Genomic DNA, 25,463 nt, shown 5'->3' on the forward strand with positions numbered 1-25,463 from the left:
ACCAACCACAAAAGCTAAGCCAGCGAGTCCTGCGCCGTGTCCCGCGAAGCCGAGGCCAACAGGAAACTCCTGGCTGGCCTGGAATGACGAGGGACAAAAAGGGGTTAAAAAAGGACGAAAAGTACTCCGCAACCCTCGCGAGACTTGAAGGACCGTGCTATGAATACGAGCCGCACAATGCGCCTTGTGCGCGTGTAAAAACCCTAACAATCGGTGATAAGCGCACTTTTCGTTGGTGTCGATTGTCGCGGTGTAAAAAAAAACGGACGCAGGCTGAGCGCGAATGCGTTTCCGGTACACGTGACTCCGGTGGCGGATCTGGGGTGCGCAATGATTGATCCCGGTTTAGTGACGCACCCGGCGCAACGGAGGGATTGCGGTGAGCGTTGGTGACTTTAGCTTAACGCATGTAAAAGACGCGTAAAACTATAAAGTAAAAAGGAACTATGAAGAGTTGAAATATGTGAGGTCTAAATCAACATTAGGAAACAAAATGCAAAGGCGTTATGTTACAGGGATTCATTGTTTCAGCTTGACGAAAGGCAATGCTAATGCAAGAAGGAACAAGTAAAGGAACAATTTAAAATATATATAACAAGTATATACGAATAATTTTATAATAAATAATAATGTAATAGTTTCATAATAATATATTATTCAAAACGATATCTGAGAACTTTTTGTTTTGTATCCATGATCTCTAAACATAGTATCTTTTACTTTTTGATTGATTTTTGGTTGAATAAACTAGTTTTTCATGCGCTATCTCGCTCTCTCGCTCTCTATCTCTTTCGTGTTCGCTTCGGTTTCGCTTCGGGTCGTAAAACCCGAGAGAGCGCAGAGAAACGAGAGAGAATAGAGAAATACAGAGAGAAAAGAGAACGGGAAGGCAAAAAACAGAGACTGGGAACACAGAGGTTTCGAAACCTTCAGGCGGTCAGAAAATACCGAGACCAAGACCTCAAACCGCAGTTAGCCTCAGAGCTAAAAATTTCAGCAATTTTTCAACTTTGCCGTCATCTAAAAAAAAACAACCAAGAGAAAATCCCGAAAAAACCCGATTCAACCTACGAAAATCCCGAACACGGAACATCGAAGAAGACCTGTACAAGAAAAAGAAGAAAGCTTCAGGCTCAAAATATCTGTAATCAGGATAATATAATAATAATCAAATTCAAACAAAAATACGCCCGAATAGGAAGAGGTAAAACGGCTCGTAGCTTCAATTTTCAATGTTCAAAGGTGTTTGTGTCGCTACAACAAAAATAACGTCCAAGTTGAAAACTAGAGTGGTCGTTCCGTTCGTGTGCTGTTGTGTAGATTTTCGCGCAATCATCGGCCGGAAGGAAGGACACTGTTGACTCTTTATTTAAGTCCTTGTGGAACGCAGAAAACTCCAGATACTCAGAAAGACAGAGAAAGAGTTGTTTATCAAAAATTCAATTCCACCGTTGGTGAGCTACGAGTGTTTGTGCGTTCGAATCTTGGTGCAAACGGAAGGGTGTTTTGTTAAAGGACGCGCTTTTATTTGTTTTGTGTGACCCGAGCAGAGGGATTTGTTTGTCCAATAAGTCCGAAACGCAGCAAATAAAGAACGGCAAACCAAACAGTTTCAACCGGCCACAACGTGGGAAAATACAACAGCGTTTTGTGCCGTGAACAGTTGCTAACGAAAGTAATGAAAACAGTGCGTTCCAGTATCAAGGAACGGGAAACTAGGCACGCCATTAGAGGTACGTAAAAATAGACATCGTTATAAACTATTCGTTGTTACATTTTGTCTAGCGGGTCCTGAGAAAGCGTGCGTTCGCTTCCTTTTCCCGTTTCCTTCGTTTCCTTCGACGTTATTCTCGTTTCACGCCATACACGCTCTTCCGGCCATCGGTGACCCTTATTCCATGGAGGGCGATCCGCAAAGTTCCTTGGCGTGCTTGCTTGTGCGTGACAGCATGCCAGGAGCCTGTTGAATTTAAAACACACCGTTGGCGCGCTTATTTGACTTCTAGTGCATTCTCTCACGCCATTAACGTCCTCCCCACGGTACAATTTCCTTCCGCTGGTTCCGGGACTCGTGTGAACTTTGGCCCGGGTTACCATTGTTTCTGCACTGTGGAAAAAACACAAGAAAAGGACGCAGGTGGCTCTCCGACGTCGCTTTGTTAACCCCAGATCGCTGCTTTAGTTAACGTCTTTCTGTACAATCGGTTTACAAAGATCTTCTTTTTAAAGATGTTTACTATAGTTTTTTTAAACTTTAGTGATGCCTCGTTCGATTCGATCGTTTGGACGATCCTTTCGACTCTGCTGTTGTTTCTTTCGCCATTGCGTGCTTTATGCCGCTTAAATGGTGTGTGCTAATCGTAAAAACAACACTTCAAATTGCATCTTTTGCCATGATTAAATTATCGGCCTCGGCCATCGGCGGCACGGCATGAACCTAAAATGGTCCCCTGAACGCCAGATAAATGGTTTATTGTGTTTTCGCATGGCGAAAAGTGTCATCACCGATTAGCATTGTTTGCCGGACGGGGGGCCGCGTTTGTGGTTCACAAGGCTCACCAGGAAAGCAGGCGCATCCGGGCGCCGCCGAGCATCAGAAAGCCAACGGTCCACCGGGTGAGTGCGGATTGGGGCAGCGGAACAGCTCCGCAAATATCCGGCAGATTGTGTGGCATCAACATTAAAAGTGTTGCGAGGTCGAAAGGTTGTGGGGCTGGCGGGGCGGCGGGTTGATGAGATGGAATCCGCGGCGCGTTGCGCAATCAGACAATCTCTCGCGCAAGCGGCGTAAGCATAACACAGCGACACAAAGCGCGACTCGGCGTGTGCTGTGAGCTGGGAAATGTTTTCGCCCGCCAGGAGCCAACGGGCACGTCGCCCGCAGGTGACATCGATATCGCCCAAGCCGCCCGAGGCCGGCCGTTTGTGCACGTCCTCCTTATCCCGCCAGATAACCGGAACTACAATGTTTGCCCGTCGATTCCGTTTGGTTTCGTGAGCGAGCCGGAGTTGGAACACAAAAACGCCGAGACCTGGTTCAAGAATGTGAAACCAAGCTTAATGACGGAATGAAAGTGGCCGCCGATGACTGAAGGATGAATCCCGGCGGAACGGATGATCGAAAAACTCGTACAACGTTGGCGCTGGAAAAAAGGAAGTAATGTACACAAAAAGTCGAACGTATCGGACTGGGCTGACCCGGCTGGCCCAGTGTTTATGTCCGGTGAGCCGAGATATGACGAGAGACGGGTATGTAACGTTATGATGATGTTGTTATGCTCAGCGATAGGGGAGAGGCGAAACAAAAACCTCGCCCCAGGCTTCAACACGGCCGTCGATCAACACGGAGCCGTGGGCCGAAAGGAGAAGAAGAACTTTCTTTTTCGAATTGTATCGATCATCACACGATCGTGAGCAAAACAAAACATGGAAAAAAGCGACGAAAATGAAAACACATGGAAAAATACACATTTCCGTTGCGTACTGAATCCGATCGCGTGGACCATGAACGGAACCGGCCGATCCGCATGTTGGGCGAACAAGCGCTGATGCTGCGATGCGTGCGCGTGAGAAGAGTGTAATTTGATCATCGGCCACAATTGGGTCATATGTACAATTATTGTTGGTAACAGCCTCCGGCCTCCCGCTGGGATGGGAGGAATACGACTCGACTGTCGACTCGGCCACCGGCAGCGCGGCGAGAAGAATCTGGAAGCTGCCGATCATCTGGGATTTTAATCGCTGGAATTGCGGCGATAGCAAACCCCGTGTTTCCAGCACAAGGGGGAAAATTGGCATACCGGAGCGCTGTGTTTAGCTTGTTGAGAGATGGTGCAATGGGTCAGCAGCGGAACAGTTTAACGGAAATTTGAATCGATAACATGACCGCAATGGTAGGTGGGTTATGGCAATAAGACGAAATTGGGGGAAAACAGTTCACACACCAAAATGGTGTGGCTGTCGTGTCTGTTCTCGGTGGCGTACGCCATCGACGGCCCTTCCTTGCCGACGAACCATAGTTGCCGACTCCTTCTGAGTCGGGGCCCAGGTACCCTGACTGACAAATCTGGTACTAGGTTTAAGAATTAAATTTAGTCTTAAATTTAAGTTTAAATTAAGAAGGTATCGTAGACAGAGGCAAATGTTAGCTACTGACCAACGCCTCTATAGTAGCAAAATCCAATGCAATCCAATCGACGGCTCCTGCTTTATCGTCGAGCGCTTCTCTTCAACGGAGTTTGGGTTTTGCGAGCCCCAAAAAAGAAAATTCTGCAACATAACCACCGATAAGTGGAAATGAGATTTTCATATTTCATACAGTTTGGTTTGAAAACTCATCACCTTGGAAAATATTGTCAAATATTTTCCCGATTTTCTACAAGCGTATAGCATCCCATTTCGTAAATGTCAATGTTTTCACTAAATGGTTACAATATCCAGAATGAAGTTTGACGCTTTAAATTATGGATGGATCATCCGATATTTGTTAGCTTAATGCGAACAGTGTAGAGGATGTGACCCATTGCACATGTTTTGCGCTTCATCGACCTGTTGTTCTACTTCTAGACGAAAACACCTTCAAAAACCCTCCGTAGAAATTAGGCTTGGCTCGTGAATGTTGCTTTAAACAGAAGCTTCAGATAATGTTGTTGAAGTGTCTGGCAACGGAGTCTGGCGTGGAAAACAATTCCCGATGGCGCAAACGGCACAAACGCTCCCGCCAAAGCTGTCCACCATGTGTTGCCGGCGTGCGCTTTGCATTCAGACGTCGACCAGCATCTACACCACAATGAACGGCGGCCGAGACTCCCTCGCCAGCCCATCGGAGAGGATCTCGGCAGGAATCCATCGCTCAACCGGTCTTCTTGGGCTCTAGAGATTCCACGACGTCGTCGTCCTACGGCAGCTAATAAATATGCAATGACACACTAACAGAGTGGAGACCGATGGCGCTGCTGCTGCTGAATGGCAGGAAGTGGTGAAACAGACGGCGGAAGACGTCCGACGAGTAATAATCGATGGCTGGCGGATGCCATCGGGTGCTTAACCTTGAGCACTTAATCGCGCCACCGACTGTCATTCGAAGCCAGCCGAGAGAAAGGCCGAAGCACTTATGATCCGGGGGCCTTCGATCGGTTCGAGCTGCTAAATAGGCCAGACCAATTGATCCAGATAGGCGCGCATAGGGTAATTGGTTAGGATCACCGGGACCGGGCAGCGGAGGCGACACAGATTGCCCGTGGTCTGTGGTATGTCACTGGCTGGATGGGGCAACGGTTGAGTCACCAGCGTCGACGTGGATGTGGATGTGTGCTGTGGGGCCCTTTTTCTCATCTTTGTGGCACGTTGTTGGGGCAGCTCTCCGAACAAAGCGAAGCCCTAGTGCCGCGCAATCGTTCCGCGTGCGCCGGTAAATTGCATTTATAATTACAGTTATTGTTGCGTGGGGAATTTGAAGATTAATGTTGGCGAGAGAGCGCCCTCGAAGGGTGGCCGCGCAGATATGGGGACGGATTAGTTTTCTGTTCGTGTAGTTTTCTTCGCCCTTTTTCATTGTTATGCTCATGGGGGGGTGGCGAAAAGTGGTCCGCGTGTGTGGGTTTTTATTTCTGCTGCTTCTTTTTGTGGTTGCGACCGGAGGTTTGTTTTGCCCATTGTTTTATGAGGTGTGAAGAGAACAGTCCCAGGCCCAGGCCCCGGGGTTGTTGCGTGTTGTATCTGTATCGCGCGCATTCCACCGTTTGCACAGAGACCCCACAGAGAGTCAACGTAAAGGCAACGTTTTTGGATTTGCTGCAATTGTTTACATGTACCCCGCCGCATGTGCGTGTTCAGATCATTAAAATCGTTTAAAAGTGGAGGGCAGACATATGCGAGCCGTAGCCGTGACACCAGCATATCTCTGATTTATTGCTTCTCCGCTGCGCAAACATGCTGGCGTGCCAGGAATTCACACCGACCGACCGACAATGATAACACCAATATCTCCGGATGATGTTGATCAGTCCGACAGTCCAACGGTAAACTTCCTCAAACGCAATCGCGCAGTTATGCTACAAACACGCCGAATTCGTTCACGTCCACGAACTAGCAGCAGCAGCCTTATGTTTGTAATCCATTTTTAATTTTTGAATAATAACATTCCCGTGTCAGAGCCAAACGTTGTGTCGGCCCAAAGCTTAACTGCCTTTGTTTTAATCAACGTTCGCCTCCGCTCGCGTATTAGTACCGCCTCCATTACGTCAGTCCCAACCGGGTGGGCACTTTGAGCTTTAGTGTCCCTCGTGGGTTGAGATGAAATCTGTCACACAAAACATGAATTCCTCGATCATTAGGGAGCGGCTTAAAATATGGTTCTGCTGTGCGGACGCTAAGGTCAATTAACCTTAACCAAATAAATAGAACCGAGCTCAGTGCTGTGGGCGCAGGGTGGCAATTACACATTACAGCTGGCCCAACTGTTTGACAGTTGATTCGGTGATCGCGGAGTGCACGTTAAAGCATGGCCCGGTTAGAATCGGGAACAATTGAAATAGCTCGAGGTTGGTTTGTCAAGGTGTCAAAATGAAGGTATTTTATTGTGCTTTGAGAGAAGAATTTCGGAAATTTATTTTGTTGGTCGTCGGATGAAATTGTAGATAAAATTTTGGTCCAGGAAGCTGTCCAAAATCAATATTCACGTATGTTTCGTCGTCCATAAGCAAGCATCCTTTTTACCTCGTCAGAACCTTCTCGTACAATTTTCTAGCGCGTGTTTTAGCGACTAGGTTTTGCTTAAGTGTCCCATTTGGATGCTTACGTGCAAGAAAAGAACAATAGCCTCTTCGTAGACAGATCCTCTGGACAGTGCTTCTGCTGGCACCATATTTTTTGCAATATCCCGAACCGAAAGTCCAGGATTTTTGCCTTGATTGATCTCAAAACAGTCCAATTCTGAGTCTTTCGATCTACGGTATTGGGTTCCCAGAAACGGTAAAACACAGCATATATAGTTGATTTGGTGAATTTTTGAGTTTTTGAGTTCGTTTGGTGGTGTTTTCATCGAGAGTGTGCAGATTTGTTTTTCTTCTTTTGAGTTCCTTTATTTATTTATTTATTTATTTATTTATTTATAAACCCGGTTGCTTAAAGCTATACAGGCGAGGCTTAAGACACTAAGGAGAGGAGAGGAAATAGGAGAGGGAGAGGAGAGCAAAACGGACAACAAAGTAGAACGAGACTCCTTTGTGAGGCAGATAACAGCACCTAGGCTGGATAAAGGTTTTGTAACAGGGCACGTCTGAAGGACGCTAGAGGAAGGTGGAAGTCAAAGTAGCAGTAGGATTGATTAAACGCACGGAGACAACGGAGGAAGGGGTCGGAGGAGCCATAAAGAGTGCGGCGAAAGGGAATGAGGAAGCAATCACGGCGCCGTAGGGAGCGTGAAGGGATATAAAGAGGAAGGCGGGCGAGGAGGGCAGGATCGTCGATAGTGCTCAGCAGCAGCCCACCAATGAACAGATTTTGCGCCACACAGCGCCTATCCACTAAGGACAGGAGGCCCAATTGACGACAGCGGATCGGGTAGGGTGGAAGATCAGAGTACCTGTACCCTAGCTGCCGACAAAACACCATGCGGGTGAAACTCCTCTGAACCTGTTCAAGCGCATTGGTAAGCGTTTTGCAGGAGGGGTCCCAGACAATGCACGCGTATTCCATACCAGATCGTACCAGGCAACAATACAAGGACTTGAGGCAGTCAATGCTGCGGAACTCCCGGGAGAGAGACCGAATCAGCCCCAGTAACCTAAAAGCTTTACTACACACTGCCTCGATGTGCGCAGAGAAGGTAAGCTTAGAGTCAAGCGTCACCCCAAGGTCTTTCACACAAGAAACGCGGGCGAGGGGGGTAGACAAGATATTATAGTTGTGTGAGATAGGAGAGGAGGATCTAGAAAAGGAAATGACGGAGCATTTCTCAGGAGAGAGAAGAAGATGGTTAGAGGAGCACCAGAGGCAGACGGCGTCTAGCGCATACTGAAGAGACAAACAGTCAGAGATGCTATTAATAGGAAAGAAGATTTTCAAATCATCCGCGTAAAGCAGATAGCCTGGGGATTGGAGGATAGAGGTAATGTCATTAATAAAAAGGATAAACAAAAGGGGAGAGAGGACACTACCTTGAGGGACACCAGAGGTGCAGCCGAAGTCCTTGGAGAGGTACGACCCAATGCGAACACAACAAGAGCGCATCGACAGGAACGACTCAAACCATTCGAGCAGAGCGGGAGCGACACCAAGCTTCCCGAGCTTAGCAAGAAGGAGAGCATGAGGCACACGATCAAAGGCAGCTCTAAAATCAGTGTAAATCGCATCCATTTGGCCCCCGCGATCAAGTTCCGCCACCGTACGGGAAACGAATTCCATAAGGTTGGTTACAGTAGATCTTTGGGGAACGAAGCCATGCTGGTGCGGGCTCAACCATGAGCTAACTGCAGAAAGGAGGGACGGGCGAACGACCGACTCAAAGATTTTACTGCCGTTGCACAGAATGGAAATACCCCGGTAATTAGCAACGCACGCCTTGTCCTTATTTTTGAAGACCGGGATCAACTGCGCCTTCTTCCAGGCCGCAGGAAAGGTCCTTGTTGAAAGCGAAAGTTCAAATAACAGCGCGAGTGGAGATGCCAGAGATGATGCGCAATGCTTAAACACAGAGGCCGGAATGCCGTTCGGATCAGGAGCGAAAGAAAGACGAAGATCGGAGAGGACCTTCTCGACCAGATCCACGTCGATTGGCAGTTCGGATACGTAGAACACACCCTCAGGCGTGTAGGAGAGGCCTGGGTCAAGACTAGCCGCTGAGGACAACGGTACCGCGAACAACGCAGCAAAATGACTGGCAAACAGGGAGCAGATGTCAGCAGGGTTGTCGGCAATGGTGTCGTTGAGGTACATAGCACTAGGCAGACAGCCAGAGCCTCTGCGAGCACCAACGAAACGCCAGAAGGACTTAGGATGGGAGCGCAGGCGGGATTGCAGACGGTCGACATAGGAACGGTAACGGGCCGCGTTGTAAATTCTATAGGCCCTCATCGCGTACTTGAACAGCCGTTTGTTAAAAGGCGAGCGAACGCAGTAGTATGCACGCTGCGCCCTATTTCTATCCCTACGCAAGCTACGTAACGTGCGGTCCGCCCATGCTGGGCCAGAGGAAGGTCTAAAACGGGGGGAACAGGAATTGAGGGAGGAAATTATGATGCTGTTAAACTGAGACACGGCCAAGTCAACAGATTTAGAAGAGGAAAAAAAAGACCAGTCGACTCGGGAAAGGATCTCGCTCAATCTATTGTAGTCAGTCTTACGGTAGTTGAAAGGAGGAGGATAGGAGAGATACTTAGGTCTAGATACACTATGAGGTAACATTAGCGATAGCGTTAACGCTAACGGTGGGTGGTAGGGGTCGATGTTCACCAGTGGAGAGATAGCCGGCTCCACGGACAAGGACCGCGAGCAAGTCGAGTTAGCAAGCACTAAATCTAACACCCTGCCCATGTGATTAGCCACGCCGTTGTGCTGCTGCAGTTGAGATTGCAGCAGCATCGATAGGAATACCGAATTAGTGATGGGCTGTACTCGCGATACTGGTTTAAAGTACGACACGGGGACAGACGAAGTCGTAGGAATCGGAGTCCACTCGAGCGAAGACTGATTAAAGTCACCAAGGAGAATTAGAGAATCACTTGCCGAAACTTTTCCAGCAATGTCACTCACGCATTCGGATAGCGACTCAAGAGTATCCTCATCCGACGATAGATCCGGAGGTACATAGACAGTGCCGAGGAAGATACGTGGGCCAGTCGGCAGTGAGATCAATACCCATACAGTCTCCAGTGAGCGCTGAGTGACAGTGATTTGCGCTGCTTGAAGTTTAGACGAGCACGCGATCAGTACGCCGCCGCCCTTCGATTTGACGCTGTTGAGTGCGGAACGATCGCAGCGAAATACGTGATAATCATCAGTGTTGAAAAAAAGACTGGACGGTAACGACGAATCAAGCCAAGTTTCGGTCAGTACCATGACATCGCAATTAAAAACCGACGAAGCCAGCCATACTTCCGATGACTTAGATCGCAATCCCCGAGCGTTTTGGTAGTAGATCGTGCAAGACACCGCTCGGGGAGATACCGCAATCGGTCCACTACACCGCTATGCAGGCGAACCGTGCTGCACAGCAGGCGGGAGGAGTGGCGGAGCCACCTCACGCATAGAGGCAGTACGAGGTGAAGCATCAGAAGCAGTTGGAGATGAGAGTGGTACTTTATCAATCGAGGCCGGACGGTGTACAAACTCGCCGAAACGCAAAGCCGACGGCCACGTGGTAGCAGATAACGCGGCCGCTCGCAGTTGTATAGGTAAACCGACCTTGAAAGATACAAATGACAGGCCATCAGTGCTGGCTCCGGCTTTCGTCAACCGATGCACAACTTTAAGCATAACTTTCTATAAGATGAAACATTCAGCACTGATAGTAGAATGTTTTCTAAAGCCATACCTATCAAAACAAAAAACGATGACTTTGATGAAAAACGAAGATCATTTGAAGAATTATTTGAATCGTTAGCTCGATCGATTCGATTGTGAGCTTCTGGATCGATTCGATTGTACCGATCAGTAGCAGCATTTCAAATTCACAGTGTGAAGTGAATATTCAACGGTTGTTCTACCATATTGTACACGTCCGTATGCTGAGGCTGACGCCATTTGAAAGTTCAAACCCAATTGGTTCCGCCGTGTAGTTATTCCTTAACGCCAATCACATGACTTTCAGTTTTATTAATACTTATAAATTTATAATATTCGAATTACTTCCTCCAAGCCAACGGTGTGACTCACTGTTATTGGCTGTCGGTTTGCTGCCGCCGATTTCGACTCGACTCATTTTTGGGAGCGGCCATCAATATATCGCCGGTGTTTCTTCGCCCCGAACGAACCCGCCGGGCGAATGAAACAAGAAACACCTCATCCACCCAGTGTGATGGATTCACCTTTTTTCGCACAATCTGATCGTTCATCATCCGGAAAACACGCGGCACCCTAACCCTGCCGGCGGTGGTTTCTCACCGCATCAGTCAGGGGTGTCCGGTACGGTCACCGCCGAATAATTTTGTCATTTGCGGCGGTTCCCATCGGCGGCATCGCGATGCACCGATGCGTGACGATGCACCAGCATAGTGCAACGATTGCGTTGTGGCCGTTGGCAATCCTCTCTCTCTCTCACTCCCGAGCGGCTCGCGGCTGGTCAACAGTTAATTTCTATAAACGAGCCCGGCCGCCTAAGAATAGCCTGCTGCACGCCGGCCACCGGCTTCGAGGCTTGGGCACGGTCCACTGCGTTAATGCCCCCTTTCCCGGAGGGACGGCCCCGTCCCTTCACACACGCGGCGCAGGACCCGCGCTTGGGGTGCGGAAAATAGCGAAGGATGCGCGTTTATCAACCCCTGCGCGCCGCGGCGGTCAATGCAACAAATTTGCCGAAGGAACAAACGAAGGAACGAAATCATGCGTAACCGTTTTGGTTGTGGAGGTCCGTGCGGTTCGCGTGTTTCGCTGCCGCCGCCGCCGCCACCGCCGCCACCGTGGACAAGTTGGTGGTCAAGTTCATGCATCACCGAAGCCGGAGTCGGGGGACTGGACAGACCTGAGGCTTAGGCCCTCGGCGTAATTTATCGCCATCGGGGCAGGGCTGCAGCAAACTGCTGTTATCGCTGTGAGTGAGTTGGAAAAGATTAAGCGTGTCCAAGGGAAATTGTTTGGGAGGAACCGTTGACAGCCTACCGGAGGGTTAGAGCAGCCCTTTCCGAGTGCTGTGCTCTGGTCAGTTGCCGGACCAGGGAGGACCCAACTCTGACCCGACCGGGGAAGAGAATGGGAACTAATAACTTGTCAATACTTTAATTCTCATCCGTTCTGTAAAATTATATTTCCCTTTCAATGCTGCCCTCCCTCGGTCGAATCCCGCTGTTCCGACGGCGGTGAATCGAGTTAAGTGATTTGAAGCCAACCGACGGTATTAACTGCGTGTGATTAGACACTTTTGTAGAACCAGTTTCGCGCGTTCGACGTGTCGATGTCGTTTCAGACCGGCCGGAATTAATCGCCCCTCTAATCCGTCTGTCTGGGATTGCGGTGAGAACAGGGTTTTGTGGAAGTGTTGGACCGTAAGTATGGATTCACGGTACGGTGGCGTATTTTTACCGTCTAGCTCTACCGGACCGTTTTTAATTATTGTAAATCTAAACTTTAATTACCTCCATTAGCCGTGGCCGCTTCCTAAGAACGCTAATCCTCTTTCAAGGTACTTTCAATGACTCCTGGTCTCCCGGCCGAAACGAGGCCTCTCTCGCTCGTGTACCAACGTGTTTCAACTATTGGAGAAACGGAACAGCACAAACGGAAGGCATTTTTTGGGACCTTGTTTAGGCATTCCTTTTTCGCTATTCAGATATGCGATAGATAAGTCGAACCAACGTAATTGAGGGTCACCAAATTTGCATAAACCACCGATTCGCGTTTGCCCTCTAACCACTGCTTTTGTTGGAAACTTCATAAATCGCCCCAAGGCCCACGGCAGGCCAGGACAGGGAACAAAAATATGATTTATGTTACGATCGGATGGAAATGCCGTTACCGTTCGTTCGTACGACGACGACCGGGACATAAAACGAAAACAAACTGGGTTATGTTTTGGACAACAGGAGAACCGCTTGACCGGTGCCTATTTGCCTAAAAATCACCATCATCTGGTTTTGGTTGGTTCCGAAGAACCGGGAAGTATTGGCCGTGTCACTCACTCACTCTGCCGGTGTTGGTACAATGTCAAATAGAAGGCGACGCGGGGTTGGTTTCACACAATTATTCTGCTCCGAAAGTTCCAACCACACTCTGGCACTGGCGGTTGATGCAAACCATTAGAACGTGGAAAATCCGGGGGAATTTGTAAGCAGTGACTGTCGAGGCACCTGGGCCCTGTCAAACCAACCGCGAAGCCACGGCATCCTCCTGGTTGGCTGATTGGAGAATCGCGTGTGTCCGCGGGAACTCGGGGAGTGGATGTCGTCGTGAATGGAGCCTTTTATGTTGGCTCGCCAAGAATGGTTCGCTCGGCCGCTTCGCTCTTCACGGCCACCGGGCACGCCATCTTCCGAGGCTCCGGGGATCGCCGGGCGCGCAATATAATGTTGTAGCGCAAAAAGTGGGGCCCCCTCGCGTTAGAACGCATACGCCGAAAGAACGAGATAACCAACATTCATAACACATAGCCCGTGGAACGCAAGGAAGTGTTCTCCGTGGCGGCGGCGATACGGTTCGGTGGGCACAGACAAGAACGGGGCATTCAGCATTTTATGAGCTTCGCGTGGTGTGGCCCCCAGAATGTGATCGCATCGACCGGCACGGCGAGCAATAGCTGGAACTTCAAACCGTAGAAGAAGCAGGAAGCAGCGAACGGGTGGTTCTGGGCGAAGGTACGATCACCCCCCCATCGATACGGTTGAGTGCGGATCTCCCGTCGCGATGAAGATTACAGTACGACTCAGGCCCTCAGGGACATCCGCAGGAACCGTGCGTGAAGGATGTTCTGGACTGTCGGAAGCAAACGGCAACAAACGCGGCCAGGTGCAGACGATTACGGCAATATGGTTCTTGATCGCCGATGACCGATCGTGTGCGCTTCTTCACCAGCAAGGTTCCATCATTAGACGTGTTACACTGTTGTCTGCTTTACGGTTGCCAGTTGGGATTTGAAGGTCCAAATTAAACTATCTTGCAAATGGCAGTCCAATAAACCAGCCGTAAAAAAGATTATCACCATTTCGCCCGGCCAGCTGCCCATCGTTAGAGTCGTGGTCATATTTCGATGCCGTCAGCACAACAGTTGGTTCCCATCGGGGAGAAAATGCAACCCGCGTGCGTAGCCGAATGCTTTCGATAGGCTGGTAGTCGGTACAGCAAAATTTCTCTTTCATTTAGCCAGTCCGGCCCACCGGGCGACTTGAGCCGTGTTGTCGGTTCGGTTCGCGGGCGCTTAACCGATGAAAAGCGGAATAAAATTTGAAAAAAAAAACAGCGCTGCACAAGGGAAAAGGAGTTGAAATAATAAAATAAACGCATTACCGAAATGGTGGCTGGTTCGCGCTGAAAGTAAAGGTCAATTAAACGACCACTAAACGCGCGACCCGGCGGAGTTGCGAAAGTGAGGAACTGGCTAACGAACGCCGAGCCAACGGACCGTGCCGAATGTTTTGAGGCATCCACCAAAAGGGTGTTTCGGTAAAGCGGAACAGCACTTTCTTCGCGGTGGCTCTCAAAGATCTCAATTTGCTCCACGGCTTCGGGTTGCACCAAGGACGAAGTGTTGTACCATAATATAATTGCTGGGAGCCGGGTTGATTCGGTTCCTCGTTTCGGGAAGCATTCCCGCAGAGCTGTTCTCGCTCGACGGCCAGCAGCAGTGATGAGCAGCGTAATCAGCGTGCTGCTCGTGGTTTAACCACACAACGTGTTCTACTGCGCGCGATGTTGCGTGTCTTGCGCTTTGCATGACGGTTATGTCTTATTTGGGCCTATGCTGCTCAGACACGCCAGCCAGCCCTGATGACGAAACGCCAACGCAAGCAATTGTTGTGGCCACAGGCCGGCGGCCGCGGGTGGCCATTCAAAAAGAGGAGCAATTTGAGCTACATTATATCATACACAGCCGGGCGGGTTAATGCTTTGCTGGGTTGGAAGAGGCAAATTTGAAGAATTGTGTGCAAACTGGAGCGCATCGGATGGGTAGTTAGGATGGAATCCTCGTGCACGGCGGCATTGAAGACACAGAGAGATAGAGAGAGGGAGAGAGAGGGAGACAGAGAGACAGAGACCCGTTAGCTGGGCGCGACGAGTTGCTGAGGAGCTTTTTTTGTGCCGCAGAACTTTTATTTACATATTATACAATTTGCCGGGCGCGAGCCTGCATTTGTGAAAATGCTTTTCCTCGTGGCCTTTCGCGCGATACGCAATCGTTTTCGTACCGTAGTTTTTGTTACGTTTTGTCTAAGAAAAGATCGATCGATTTGTAAACCGGTTTCATAACAGCCCAGGATGATTTCTGGTATTTATGGAGAAAATTCAGGAACCACAAGGGATATAAATTTTGAAACTTAGTTGTAAACTGAACCGGTGCTAAATTTTATAAGAAGCGATCATCACATTTTCGATCCCTTTTTTCGTTTTAGATTAAATAATTGCATTCCCACAAACCGCCCTTTGCTATCGATCATAATGATGGTGGTGTTGTGATGGAATACGGAGCAATCGGAATCAATCGATCGTCGGCAACCGTTGCGAGAGCATTTCCCAATGAGCGTTCCTCCTCGATGGTAAGTAGCGACACGATGGTCACCCTTGGGGATCCTGGGGGCCGAGGTCAAACATGACCCATACCCACACACAGCTCCCTAATGATGATCTGTTTCTCACTCGCCAGAGCAGTAATTTAAGCCTGTTAACCGGTCCGCTGAGGGGTTATTTATTCGAATGTACTTTTCCCTCGTGACGCGATGGTTGAGGTTGAAGGAAAGGCAATCGAACGGATGGCGCGCACTAATGCAACCGCCATCTGGCACGAGGCTCACAATTAAATCCATATTCATCCGCTGACTGATCGGAACACACGGATCGCGTGCTTTTTGCTCCGTTCCAGTGCTAGCCCGGATGTCAATGATTGATTATGGAGGTTGGCGCACTAAGAGGATGATAAATGGATATTGATGTACATTCCGGCCGCGGCCGGTCGAGGGAAAGTGGCCGCGCGGTTGACACATTATCTGCGCACTGGTGGAACGATGAGTTAAGCCGCAGATGAAAACAAGATGAAAACACAGTCCCGGTGGCCGCGGTTGAAATGGATTTCGCGGCGAGCCCCGGCGGTGAAAATGTGGTTTATGATTTGGAAAGCGCCTATTGTTGAGCTTTTGACGTTAGGGAGCGCGCATCGGCCATCGATTCCGTGGCGATAGTGGCTGTGGCAGCTTAAGCTCCCCCCGGGAAAATATCAATAACGGACTGTTGTGGCGGAGATGATGGGAAGTTGGGTCAAGGAGAGTGCAAAATTGAAAGGTTGAAGCAAACGCGCCAACGTGCCGCGAATGGTAACAGTACAATGAGTGGAACAATTTAAAGGCCGTCGTTTTTGACCCGGCGGTGTCCTTAGTCCCAGCCTAATCATTATAGAGAAGCTATCAGAAAAATGGCGGCGCGCGTTTGTATGCCGCTCCCGTCCCGGTATTATGCCATTGGGAGCAGCTGCTTTGAATTGCTAAAAGGGACGCCCTGCATTGCGCAATGCCACACTTAGGCGCGCCCAGGCGGTTAACGACGATATTCCCGGCTGTACATTGAATTCTAATTTCTGGTCGCGCGGCGTCGTGGACACACGCCAGACGCGCGGAGTCATAAATATGTGCGCCCGGTTGCCGCCTGGTTCTCTGCGGTTTGTGGTCTGTAAGTGAAACAAGATAACAAAAGATCGAATGATCTTGAAAACATATTACAGAAGATTGACACCATCAACGGTTGATTAACGACTCTGGCAAATAAACTCCGCAGTTTATGGCGCGATGATTGTTTGGCGTAACTCTTTAACTCCACTTTGTTCTCCACATTCCAGACCGTGCTGCCTTCGCAAGATAAACCGCATCAATCTCCTCCTAGGATGTCGCAGCTGGAAACACTGGAAGCGAAGGTATGCCCTCATTGGTACAGGAATGGTAGCCACAAACCTTGAAACTTACGACTCTCCCGTTTCCAGATGGCCAATATCGAGGTTTCCCTCTGTGCCGGTACACCTCGGCGTAGAAAAGGCACTTCGCTCGGGGGATCTTTATCGGCCCGTTCCTCCCCACGACCCGAATCGGCCCCGGGTCGCGAACTACGTACCGCTCTGCAAGATCGCGAAGCAGTAATTCAAAAGTAATTAGCTTAGTTGAAAGTAAAACGGAAGCGAAGCTTCGAAAGACTATTTAATACAATCAACACCACTCTCTCGAACAGCTTACGGCTGCAGCTGGGCCTGGGAAAACTGCCCCGACCCACGGGACCTCCGTTGGATGAAGCGGAACGTCCGGTCGCGGAGCAGCGATTGTCGAAGCTGAAGCTAGACTCGGAAACGAAGCGACACGTGATCAAGAACCTAAAGACGGCACTGGAAAAACTCGATGTGACCGAGTAAGTGACAGCCAATTTAGTAGTTTGTAGTTGTGTGAATTAATCGGTGATTATTTTTCAACAGTAACATCGACGTTCGGATTCGGCAGGCCGAGTTGGAATATGCCCTCGGGAGGGAAGAACTGCAATTGCTCTCGCTGGTGGAGGAGGCACGTGCTTTGCAGGCACGACTGGACAAACCAAAGCAAGAACCAAATACACTGTACGGAATGCTGCAATCGGGAGTGAACCTTAGCCTGCTGGCCGTCCGTGCCACGACGGGTCGCTGGAATGCGAGCCCCCGGAACGAACAGCCCGGCTTCTGGGTCGACTGGGTGCTCGATGGGGAAAGTCTTCAGCGGGGCGATCGAATCATCGAGATCAATGGGAAAGCCGTCGGAGGCAGGAATCGCGAGGAGCTGGCACGCATCATCGGCACGCACACGAAGAGTGAGATGGTCGTGGCTCGGGTCAGGAAGTCTTCCGCTTTGCTGTCCCAACAGCAGCTCCAGCAATCGCAGGCCGACAACGTTCGGCTGCAGCATCGCATCTCGTACTTGGAGGATCAGGTAAAGGAGCTGCTCGCTACGAAGGAAAACGGAGCGATCCGGCCCGGGTTCGCCATCAATGGGGGTGGCGGAGCGCACATTACCTCTATCAGCATCACGTCACCGCCATCGACACCACCGGAAAGTAAAACGCCCCAGCCACCGCACATCTACAACTACATCGACGAGAAGTCATCGTCGTCGTCACGCAACCAAAGCCCAGGACACGTGACGACGACCACCATCATCAAGGAGTGTGACCGAATCAACGGGGAGCTCACGAACGGTGGCGATGTGATGAAGTACAATCTTAGAAACTCACTCTCATCGTCCAAAGTCAACGTCAACGGTGGTAGTGACACGCTGGTCGCTTCGCAGTACTACAGCCGAAAGGAGCGCGACAAGCGTGAACGGGAAGCTCGGCGTTTGGAGCGCGAAAAGTATCTTCTTCAGTTTGGTGCGAAATTGCAGCGCAGCACCACCGACTTGGAGAGCGATTCTGACCGGGGGCGCCTTCAGCACAGCCACAGCCGCAGCCACGCCCGCAGCGTGGAGTACTTGAACGGGGAACGGAAGCGCCTGGTAGCTGCCGGAAGCCTGGATACGAATGGACGCCGCGGAACGGATATGCGAATGGGGAAGAGTTTGGACTTTGAAAGTGACACTAACGAGCAGTACGCTTCGGAACCGTCGGGTCCTTCGCTGAAGGTGTCCACCGTGAGACCGGCACCACCAAAAAAGCCTCTCCGACTGTCGCTGCAGCGCGCCCAAAGTTTGCAAACGGTGGACGGGATCGTACTGGAAGCGATGATGAACGGTCACGACAGGAAGCGGGGCATGAAACGATCTCACAAGAGCGGCACCAAAACGGGCGATTCGGCCGCTGCTCCTGCGACACAGTACATCGAAAACAGTGCGCCAATGCCTATGCAGACGGCGTCGCTGGGCCGGCAAAAGTACATTTAACGCAAAGCGATAAATCGATTATAATTTTTTTTTTTCCCGTAAAAGAGGGAGGTTTTGTGTTGAAGTAGCAATTGGAAGCAACATGAATAGCAATAAAGTTACGTGAAATATTGGAACGAATGTAAAAAACCGGTCCCGCTGGTTCAAATTATCCGAATGGAACAGGCGAAGAAAGAGAATATCTGGGCTGTGAAAGTATCGCTCTGATTATGAATTTTGCGAAAATTGATTGAGATATTAGATTAGGTTCAAAACTGATATGTGATCGAAATCTGCTATCTGCTATCCGTCGCAACGGTTCTTGTAAAAGCCGTTGATGCAAATTTGAACCGCAAACCGCTCATTTCCTGGACTGAAACCTCTCAACTAGCGCCACCTATCTGTCAGATTGGAATTAGCGTTTTTCGGCCATGTTGGTGTACAGCTAATTGCAGCCATCAAGGCACATTTCCATTTTGTTTCTGTTATTTGACTTCTATTTGTTTTTTTTTATTTCTGTAAGTTTTCCCACACTTTAAGAGAACAAGAACAAGAACAAGAACTGAAACATTGGAAAATCCGTTGACTGTTTCGGCTCTGGAATGCCACCAAATACTAAATGTTGAATTGTTTACTAAATATTGTATTGCTTATGAGTTTCGCTGTTGACTGATTGGAAAACCTCATGACTTGGGAAAAGGTTGTAGTCGACCTATTTTCCCCATTGGTCACGAGTCCCCGGAGGTCCACGTGTTCCTGGAGCGGATTGGCCAAGCCCAGGGTTATATCCCACAACGGCGCAGCTAATAACTTTGATCATTAGGGGAACCTTTCGCAGATGACCTTCGTAGATTGAAAGGTATGGTTCCCATGCTTCTGTTAAGTTCATTGCCACTTCCGTATAGCCTAGAGCTGTGCGGTGACCGGCATCTCTAGTGGCCGGAAGTGTAACTCAGTCAGTTCCGATTAATGGTAGTCACGCTGGGGATATGTGCTTTAGTGAAACGACTTCAACCGTACATTTGCCTTCTAGCAGCGAATTATGAGCTGTCGTAAATCGATGACAAGTGATCGCTTAGAATTTCGCATGTTTCGGAAAAAGCGTTTTAAAAGTCATGATTACTTTGTTTCAGCAGCACGGGACAAGGAGAGCGGCAACATGTGCGTGCTAGGAACGCCGTAAATCAAAGTGCGTATCCCTGGAGGTCGAACGGTCCCCGAGGCAAAAGTTCGACTTGAGGCGAGTTCACATGGCCTTTAAAAGGTCGATAGGCCTGCGAAGCACAACACACTCAGAAGAAAACACGAAAAGCGAGCAAAACTAAACGAATGAAATGAAATTGACAATTTTTAAATCAAAGTTCAAAGACAGATAAACAAAAGAGATTCTAATCACTACAATCTGTGGTTGTCTCAATTTGACCGTTGATGCAATACCGTAAGGAATACATTAAAACTGACGTGCTGTGCAAGTGTTTTGATTTATTTGTTAGCTGCACTGTTTTGCTGATCCAATTACGGTGAATAGCTTGTCTTTCCCTTCGAAACAATCGCGTCAAACAATGTGCATTTTATCTCTTGCCGGCTAGGTCGTACTTCGTGAACCTTGCATTCACTAGGACTGAAAGATGACTTCACTTTGTGCCAAGCATTCTGGAGGCACATGTTCACCACGCATGTACACTTGACGCTAAAAGCCATTACGTTCGATATCACCAACCAGCCAAGGGTGTTAGTGCCTTCTCTTATGTCCACCGAGCGGGCCTGAAAAGGGTTCTGATGACGAGATTGTCTGTACCGGTACTGGTCTCGTGTCTGAGTGATAGTGTACTTTGGCCGCGAACAATTCTCCGAAAAGCGCTTATCATACACCGTTGAACACGCTCTTCCTCTACGCAACACTTTGTGAGTGCGCATGTGAGAGACCGCGCAAAGGAACACTAGACACTAGTCACTGGAGTCATGTGAGAAGTCACGTCAAGATCCGCAGATGGTGGGGTTGCTGATGCCAGATATCAGTAGATGCTGCGTGCAAATCTGGCTGCAGCCGAGTAGTCGCTCGCCTCGAAACTACTCTCGTTAGTCGTGGTGCCCGGGACACAATTTAAATCCAATTCCAGCTCCACCAGTCATTCGTGTTCAGCAGATCAACTCGGTGGTGGTCGCGACTCGCCACCGCCTGCATTCAGTCGTTGACGAGATTCGAAGGTGTTCAGTCGAAGTACTTCAGGAACCGTGCATTCGCTTTGCTGTTGGTACCTTTTGTTTTTTTTTTAGAGTATAAAATTACTTTTTAAGTAACTTATTCGTTGCTGCAAACCAACCATGAAGGTGCTAATTGTTCTATCGACAGTGCTGTGCGTGGCGTTGGCCAAGGTGAGTGAGGATTTTCAGCCGTTCAATTTAGTCCGTTTCTCAGCCCATTTGGCAAAGAGCAAACGAGCGGCGCCCAGACGGCAATCAGCTGAACAGGATGCCCGGACAAGCCTCAGAGGGCGTGTGTTGAGTCGCGCACGCACACCCCAATCGCGGTGCGTCGATCTGTGCGACAGCTGATAAAGTGCCCCCGAGTCGCCTGACGTTATCAGGGCAATTTAACTCTATTAACGATCAGTGTAAACAAATACAGTGCCGCGATTCCGGTGATGACAAAGTGATGACGTTTGGCACGCGGTCCGCGCTTTATGGGGCTTCCATTATCGCGTATCGGTTGCGATTTTTTGGCCACAGATATTGTATTTGGTGCTCCCAAGACCTAGTTTGACCTAAATATCTTTTACGACCTAATGCATTACCCATTTTACAGGACCAACCGAAGAAAGCTATTGTTTACTTACAAAGCACATCGGGAGTGGCTGGCAATGTGACGATCTCCCAGCCTTCCTGCACCGAACCGGTGTTTATCGAGATCAACGTTGTCGGACTAACCCCGGGCAAGCATGGGTTCCACATTCACGAGAAGGGTGATCTGACGGACGGCTGTGCCAGCACCGGTGGACATTACAATCCGGACAAGGTAGGTGATCGCAGCTTAACCTGGTAGTGCCTGACTCCACTGCTCGATGTCCTTTTCATTCGCCCCGCAGGTCAGCCATGGCGCTCCGAATGACCAGGTGCGACACGTCGGAGACTTGGGCAACATTGTGGCTGACGAGAACGGAATCGCCAAGACGTCGTACTCGGATACCGTCGTGTCGCTTTACGGAGCTCGCAGTGTGATTGGCCGCGCGATCGTCATCCACGCCGAAGTCGACGATCTGGGAAAAACCAACCACCCGGATTCGCTGAAAACCGGAAACGCGGGCGGACGCGTTGCCTGCGGTGTGATCGGCATTCTGTAAATATCTCATCCGAGAACGTTCTAAAACGCTTTTGTCTGTGGTGCCGCTCGGTGTATGTCTCGCCGGTGTTAATGTTTTCGTCTTTCTGTTTGTGTTCGTCAGTATGTTCTTCTCGAACTATCATCCGCTAGAGAAGCTCTCCTAACCTGAATTGAAAGTAGCTTACGATGTGTTTGCGTTGCTGTAATGATTGTTTTGCTATTAAAATACTTTTGGTTCTTTCTACAACTCCAAGCGTAACATCTACTACTCAATGCTACTCCGTGATTATTCTCATCATCCAGAAACTTCACTCATTGTGGTGCGTGGTGGCAAATTGTGGTATTCGGGTAATGGTACCTATTTATCATACGCACCCAAGCAACATTGTCCAGCTCTCCAGTTGCTGCCCCGTCCTATATCGCACCGAACTAATCGATGTTATTCCTTATTCAAAGACGCGTTCATAAATTGTTCGCCGATAACCTTGACGCTGTTTTGATGGATTGGGCCAAGTGTGATGTCAGACAGGCTTAGAAGAAGTGGAAGTACCTGTTTGTGGAAAGATCATTTTTTGCTCTTCGAAACAATAACAGTCGGAACGAGAAACCGGTTTTCGGGGCGCTGCGAAACGGTCCATGAACACGATGCAAAATCAGCGCACGCAGCTCAGTTACGCGCTACAAAACTTTTACGAGCGACTCGATGCTGTAAAATAACAACTTGGGCACACAGTCCTTGAACCGGCGGATCTCTAGGACACTGGAAGGTCGACAAGTGCAAAGGCAACACCAAATATAGAGCGATGTTTGCCCTATTTTTTAATCAGGAACATTTATGTACGTCCCGTGTTGTGGCATTGGAAGCCTAGTTCCTTAACAGGATATTTTAAAAACAACAACCAAAGCTGTCCAACGTGTGACTACGGGTCCTTTGGGAAGATCAGCAGCACCTTGACTAATGTTTGAATAATGAACAAAATATCTCTTAATCGGGCATAAAGTAGTTTCATCTTTGGTTCTAGCATATTAAGCACATGTTGCTTTTGTTGGGTAACGTTTTAATGTATTCTGTTGTTTCGTAACCTAAAGTATAACAACGCAGCTGAGCAGGTTTTTATTGGATGTTACTGACGATCTTTTACATGTTCACCAGCGCCCCATTCGAGGAGCCCGAGGAGGAGTGCAGCGGTGGCCGGCACGCGGTCCTTCCGGCAGTCACAGTAATCGCGTTGGTCTACGTAGCTCGAATGTTGGTCGCGTAGGCCCGTGCCGCCGCGCGAACGATTAATAATGGGTTGGCGAAGATAATCTACAAAACAGTGCGTACGACTGGCCAGTCCACCTTTGCGTGGGGCCAGTTCATCGAACTCGTTTTTCCACTCTTCAACCGTGCCATTCCGGACCGCGTCTAAGCATCGGACGGCGAGAAGACGAAGAAGAAAATTTTGCCACCATTTTTCTGTTTCTTTGTCCACCGAAGGTAAATGTAAGAAGTCTAACAGTAGAAAATTGACTTGCACATAGCAGCAACACCTCACACAGCACCTTCGAAGGAAAGCTTGCCGGAGCGGCACCGACAATGGAATGGGCGGCGAGAAAAACGTTTCCGAAAAATCCACCCCTAAGCACTTCTTTGCGTGAAAAGCTCGTTTTTTCCTACGTTTTCCCGATGCCTCCGACCCGACACTTCCTGCGAAGCCGCGATTGACACCTGCCAGCGACTATTTTCCCGAGCCCGAGAACGGGCCCGGGTTTTTCTCTCTTTCGCTTTGTTAAGTGTGCTTTTGTGTAAATAAACTTGTTCTACCAAAACCAACCTCCTGCTTCGGGCTGAGTGAAGTACTACGAATTTTTCGAATGAAATGGTAGAATGTTTTTGTAGTCCAGGTATTTTTCTCACCTGTTCGGGGTACTAGGGCCAGTTCCTAGGTCCATGAGCAAGAACATCTCACTGTGTGGTTGCCTTTTTCCTGTCCGGCGGTGATCAGTCGACGAAGGGTATGTTTTTTCACCTGTTTAATGGACAACCGTCTGGACGAAATCAGATAATCTGGAATGTAGGGTCAAGCTAAAAGGGCTGTTTCATTTGGACTCTTTTAAAAGCAAAAACGATTCAGTTCACTTTCAAGGTCTATCAGGGAAGTATTTTAATAGAGGTTAAAAGCAACATTACTTGTCTGGAATATTGGTAGTGTACTTGGATGTTTTTTAAAGATCGTATGACTAATTAATGTCTCAACATAAAACGAAAAATAAATTAATCCATGACAAAGGACCCAATGGTATTTTTTAATAAAGTATTTCAAACAAGCAAACAAAACAGTCTATCAATAGGTGTATTTCCCATTAGAGTTTTCAGTTTTCCAGTTTTTAGTTTCGTATACTTTCGGAAGGCATAGTTTTGTTCTCTATCAGTATATCGTTTATCATGTTGATGAATCTGTAGATCTGATTAGATGGATTGTTGAAAATATACAGCGATATCATGTTTCGTAAATTTCAATTTGTTTTCTGTTTACAGACAAACTATGCTTTAAACATACGATTGGTCCATCAAATTTTTCGTCCGTCTGGCTCGATAATAAATCTTTCGCATGGCTGCGGCTTTTCTTCGTCGAAAAGTGCTTGACGACCTCGAAATCGAACAACTCACTTAAAACATAGTTCAACCTTTGCACACCGAACCTTTGCAAATCAAATGTGGTGTGGCCACCAAAGAAATATGTTGAGAAAAGTATCCTTGGCGTTGGGAGAAAACGGAAAGAGAATGAAAATAAGAAATAAGTCAATGTCACCGGGAACCGTTTCCCATCTAAACCCTAAATTAATGTGTCTGGAGAAAGCAGATTGTCTGGTGGCGCTTTCGAGCTTTCCTTTTCGCGGCGACAAAAATCTGTTCAAACAAACGAATTCTGACAAAAAAAGTATTCTGAAAAAAATGCCCCTCCTTGTTGGGGTCATTCATAAGTCCGTCGGGCGCAGCGCAGTAGGTGGTTGACTAGTGACTGCGGTACTGCTTGTTCTTTGACCCCAAATTTAAACTCATCCGTCACCCGGGGGCCGAGGACTCGCATGGCACCTGGTAAATAAGGGCTTTTAATGACCCTACCATGGTATTCGTGATTCCGACGCTGAAATGACCACCGCTTCTTGCCTGTTTGCGTGTGTCCGAGGGGGGCCGAAAGTGGCACACAATGTCCTGGCGGTTGGGACGAAGTCCTAGGCTCAAGTGGTAATATACAAGTCCTGGGACCGCGACTAGCCGGTACATAGGTGAAGTAAAGAGGTATAATCTAGTGACCACGGGCCACTGTTGGGTCAGTACCGTTTAGGACCTCGAGGGGATTTGTTCATCGAAGTTTACTCCTGGGAAAATCAGTTCCACAACTGCTAGCCAAGGAGCAAAACTAGGTTCTCCAAAA

General features: G+C 48.8%; 2 protein-coding genes across 3 annotated transcripts; both read left to right on the plus strand.

Moving 5' to 3' along the window:
* The first annotated feature begins 1,077 nt into the window (after positions 1-1,077).
* LOC131210983 (uncharacterized) lies at positions 1,078-18,816 on the plus strand. Of its 2 annotated transcripts, XM_058204321.1 has the most exons (6): positions 1,078-1,733; positions 15,258-15,401; positions 16,691-16,765; positions 16,832-16,992; positions 17,074-17,247; positions 17,312-18,816. In XM_058204321.1, exons 2-6 carry the CDS (start codon positions 15,321-15,323, stop codon positions 18,738-18,740), a joined length of 1,920 nt encoding a protein of 639 aa, XP_058060304.1. In that variant the 5' UTR covers positions 1,078-1,733; positions 15,258-15,320; the 3' UTR covers positions 18,741-18,816. The 2 variants fall into 2 exon arrangements, with proteins under 2 accessions (XP_058060304.1, XP_058060311.1); XM_058204328.1 differs by lacking the exon at positions 15,258-15,401.
* A 1,905-nt stretch (positions 18,817-20,721) lies between these two features.
* On the plus strand, positions 20,722-24,279 carry LOC131213677 (uncharacterized). The gene is made up of 4 exons (XM_058207778.1): positions 20,722-21,095; positions 21,526-21,735; positions 21,806-22,056; positions 23,195-24,279. Exons 1-4 carry the CDS (start codon positions 21,045-21,047, stop codon positions 23,301-23,303), a joined length of 621 nt encoding a protein of 206 aa, XP_058063761.1. The 5' UTR covers positions 20,722-21,044; the 3' UTR covers positions 23,304-24,279.
* The last annotated feature ends 1,184 nt before the right edge of the window (positions 24,280-25,463 follow it).

The sequence above is a fragment of the Anopheles bellator genome, chromosome 1, assembly GCF_943735745.2.
Source record: "Anopheles bellator chromosome 1, idAnoBellAS_SP24_06.2, whole genome shotgun sequence".
Taxonomy (NCBI): domain Eukaryota; kingdom Metazoa; phylum Arthropoda; class Insecta; order Diptera; family Culicidae; genus Anopheles; species Anopheles bellator.

Coding starts and splice junctions, on each gene's coding strand:
- LOC131210983 (XM_058204321.1), top strand. CDS start 15,321: ATGGAATACGGAGCAATCGGAATCAATCGATCGTCGGCAACCGTTGCG. Junction 15,402..16,690: donor ATGAGCGTTCCTCCTCGATG/GTAAGTAGCGAC, acceptor TCCACATTCCAG/ACCGTGCTGCCTTCGCAAGA. Junction 16,993..17,073: donor CGCGAAGCAGTAATTCAAAA/GTAATTAGCTTA, acceptor TCTCTCGAACAG/CTTACGGCTGCAGCTGGGCC.
- LOC131213677 (XM_058207778.1), top strand. CDS start 21,045: ATGAAGGTGCTAATTGTTCTATCGACAGTGCTGTGCGTGGCGTTGGCC. Junction 21,736..21,805: donor GACATTACAATCCGGACAAG/GTAGGTGATCGC, acceptor TTCGCCCCGCAG/GTCAGCCATGGCGCTCCGAA. Junction 22,057..23,194: donor TGCGGTGTGATCGGCATTCT/GTAAATATCTCA, acceptor CATGTTCACCAG/CGCCCCATTCGAGGAGCCCG.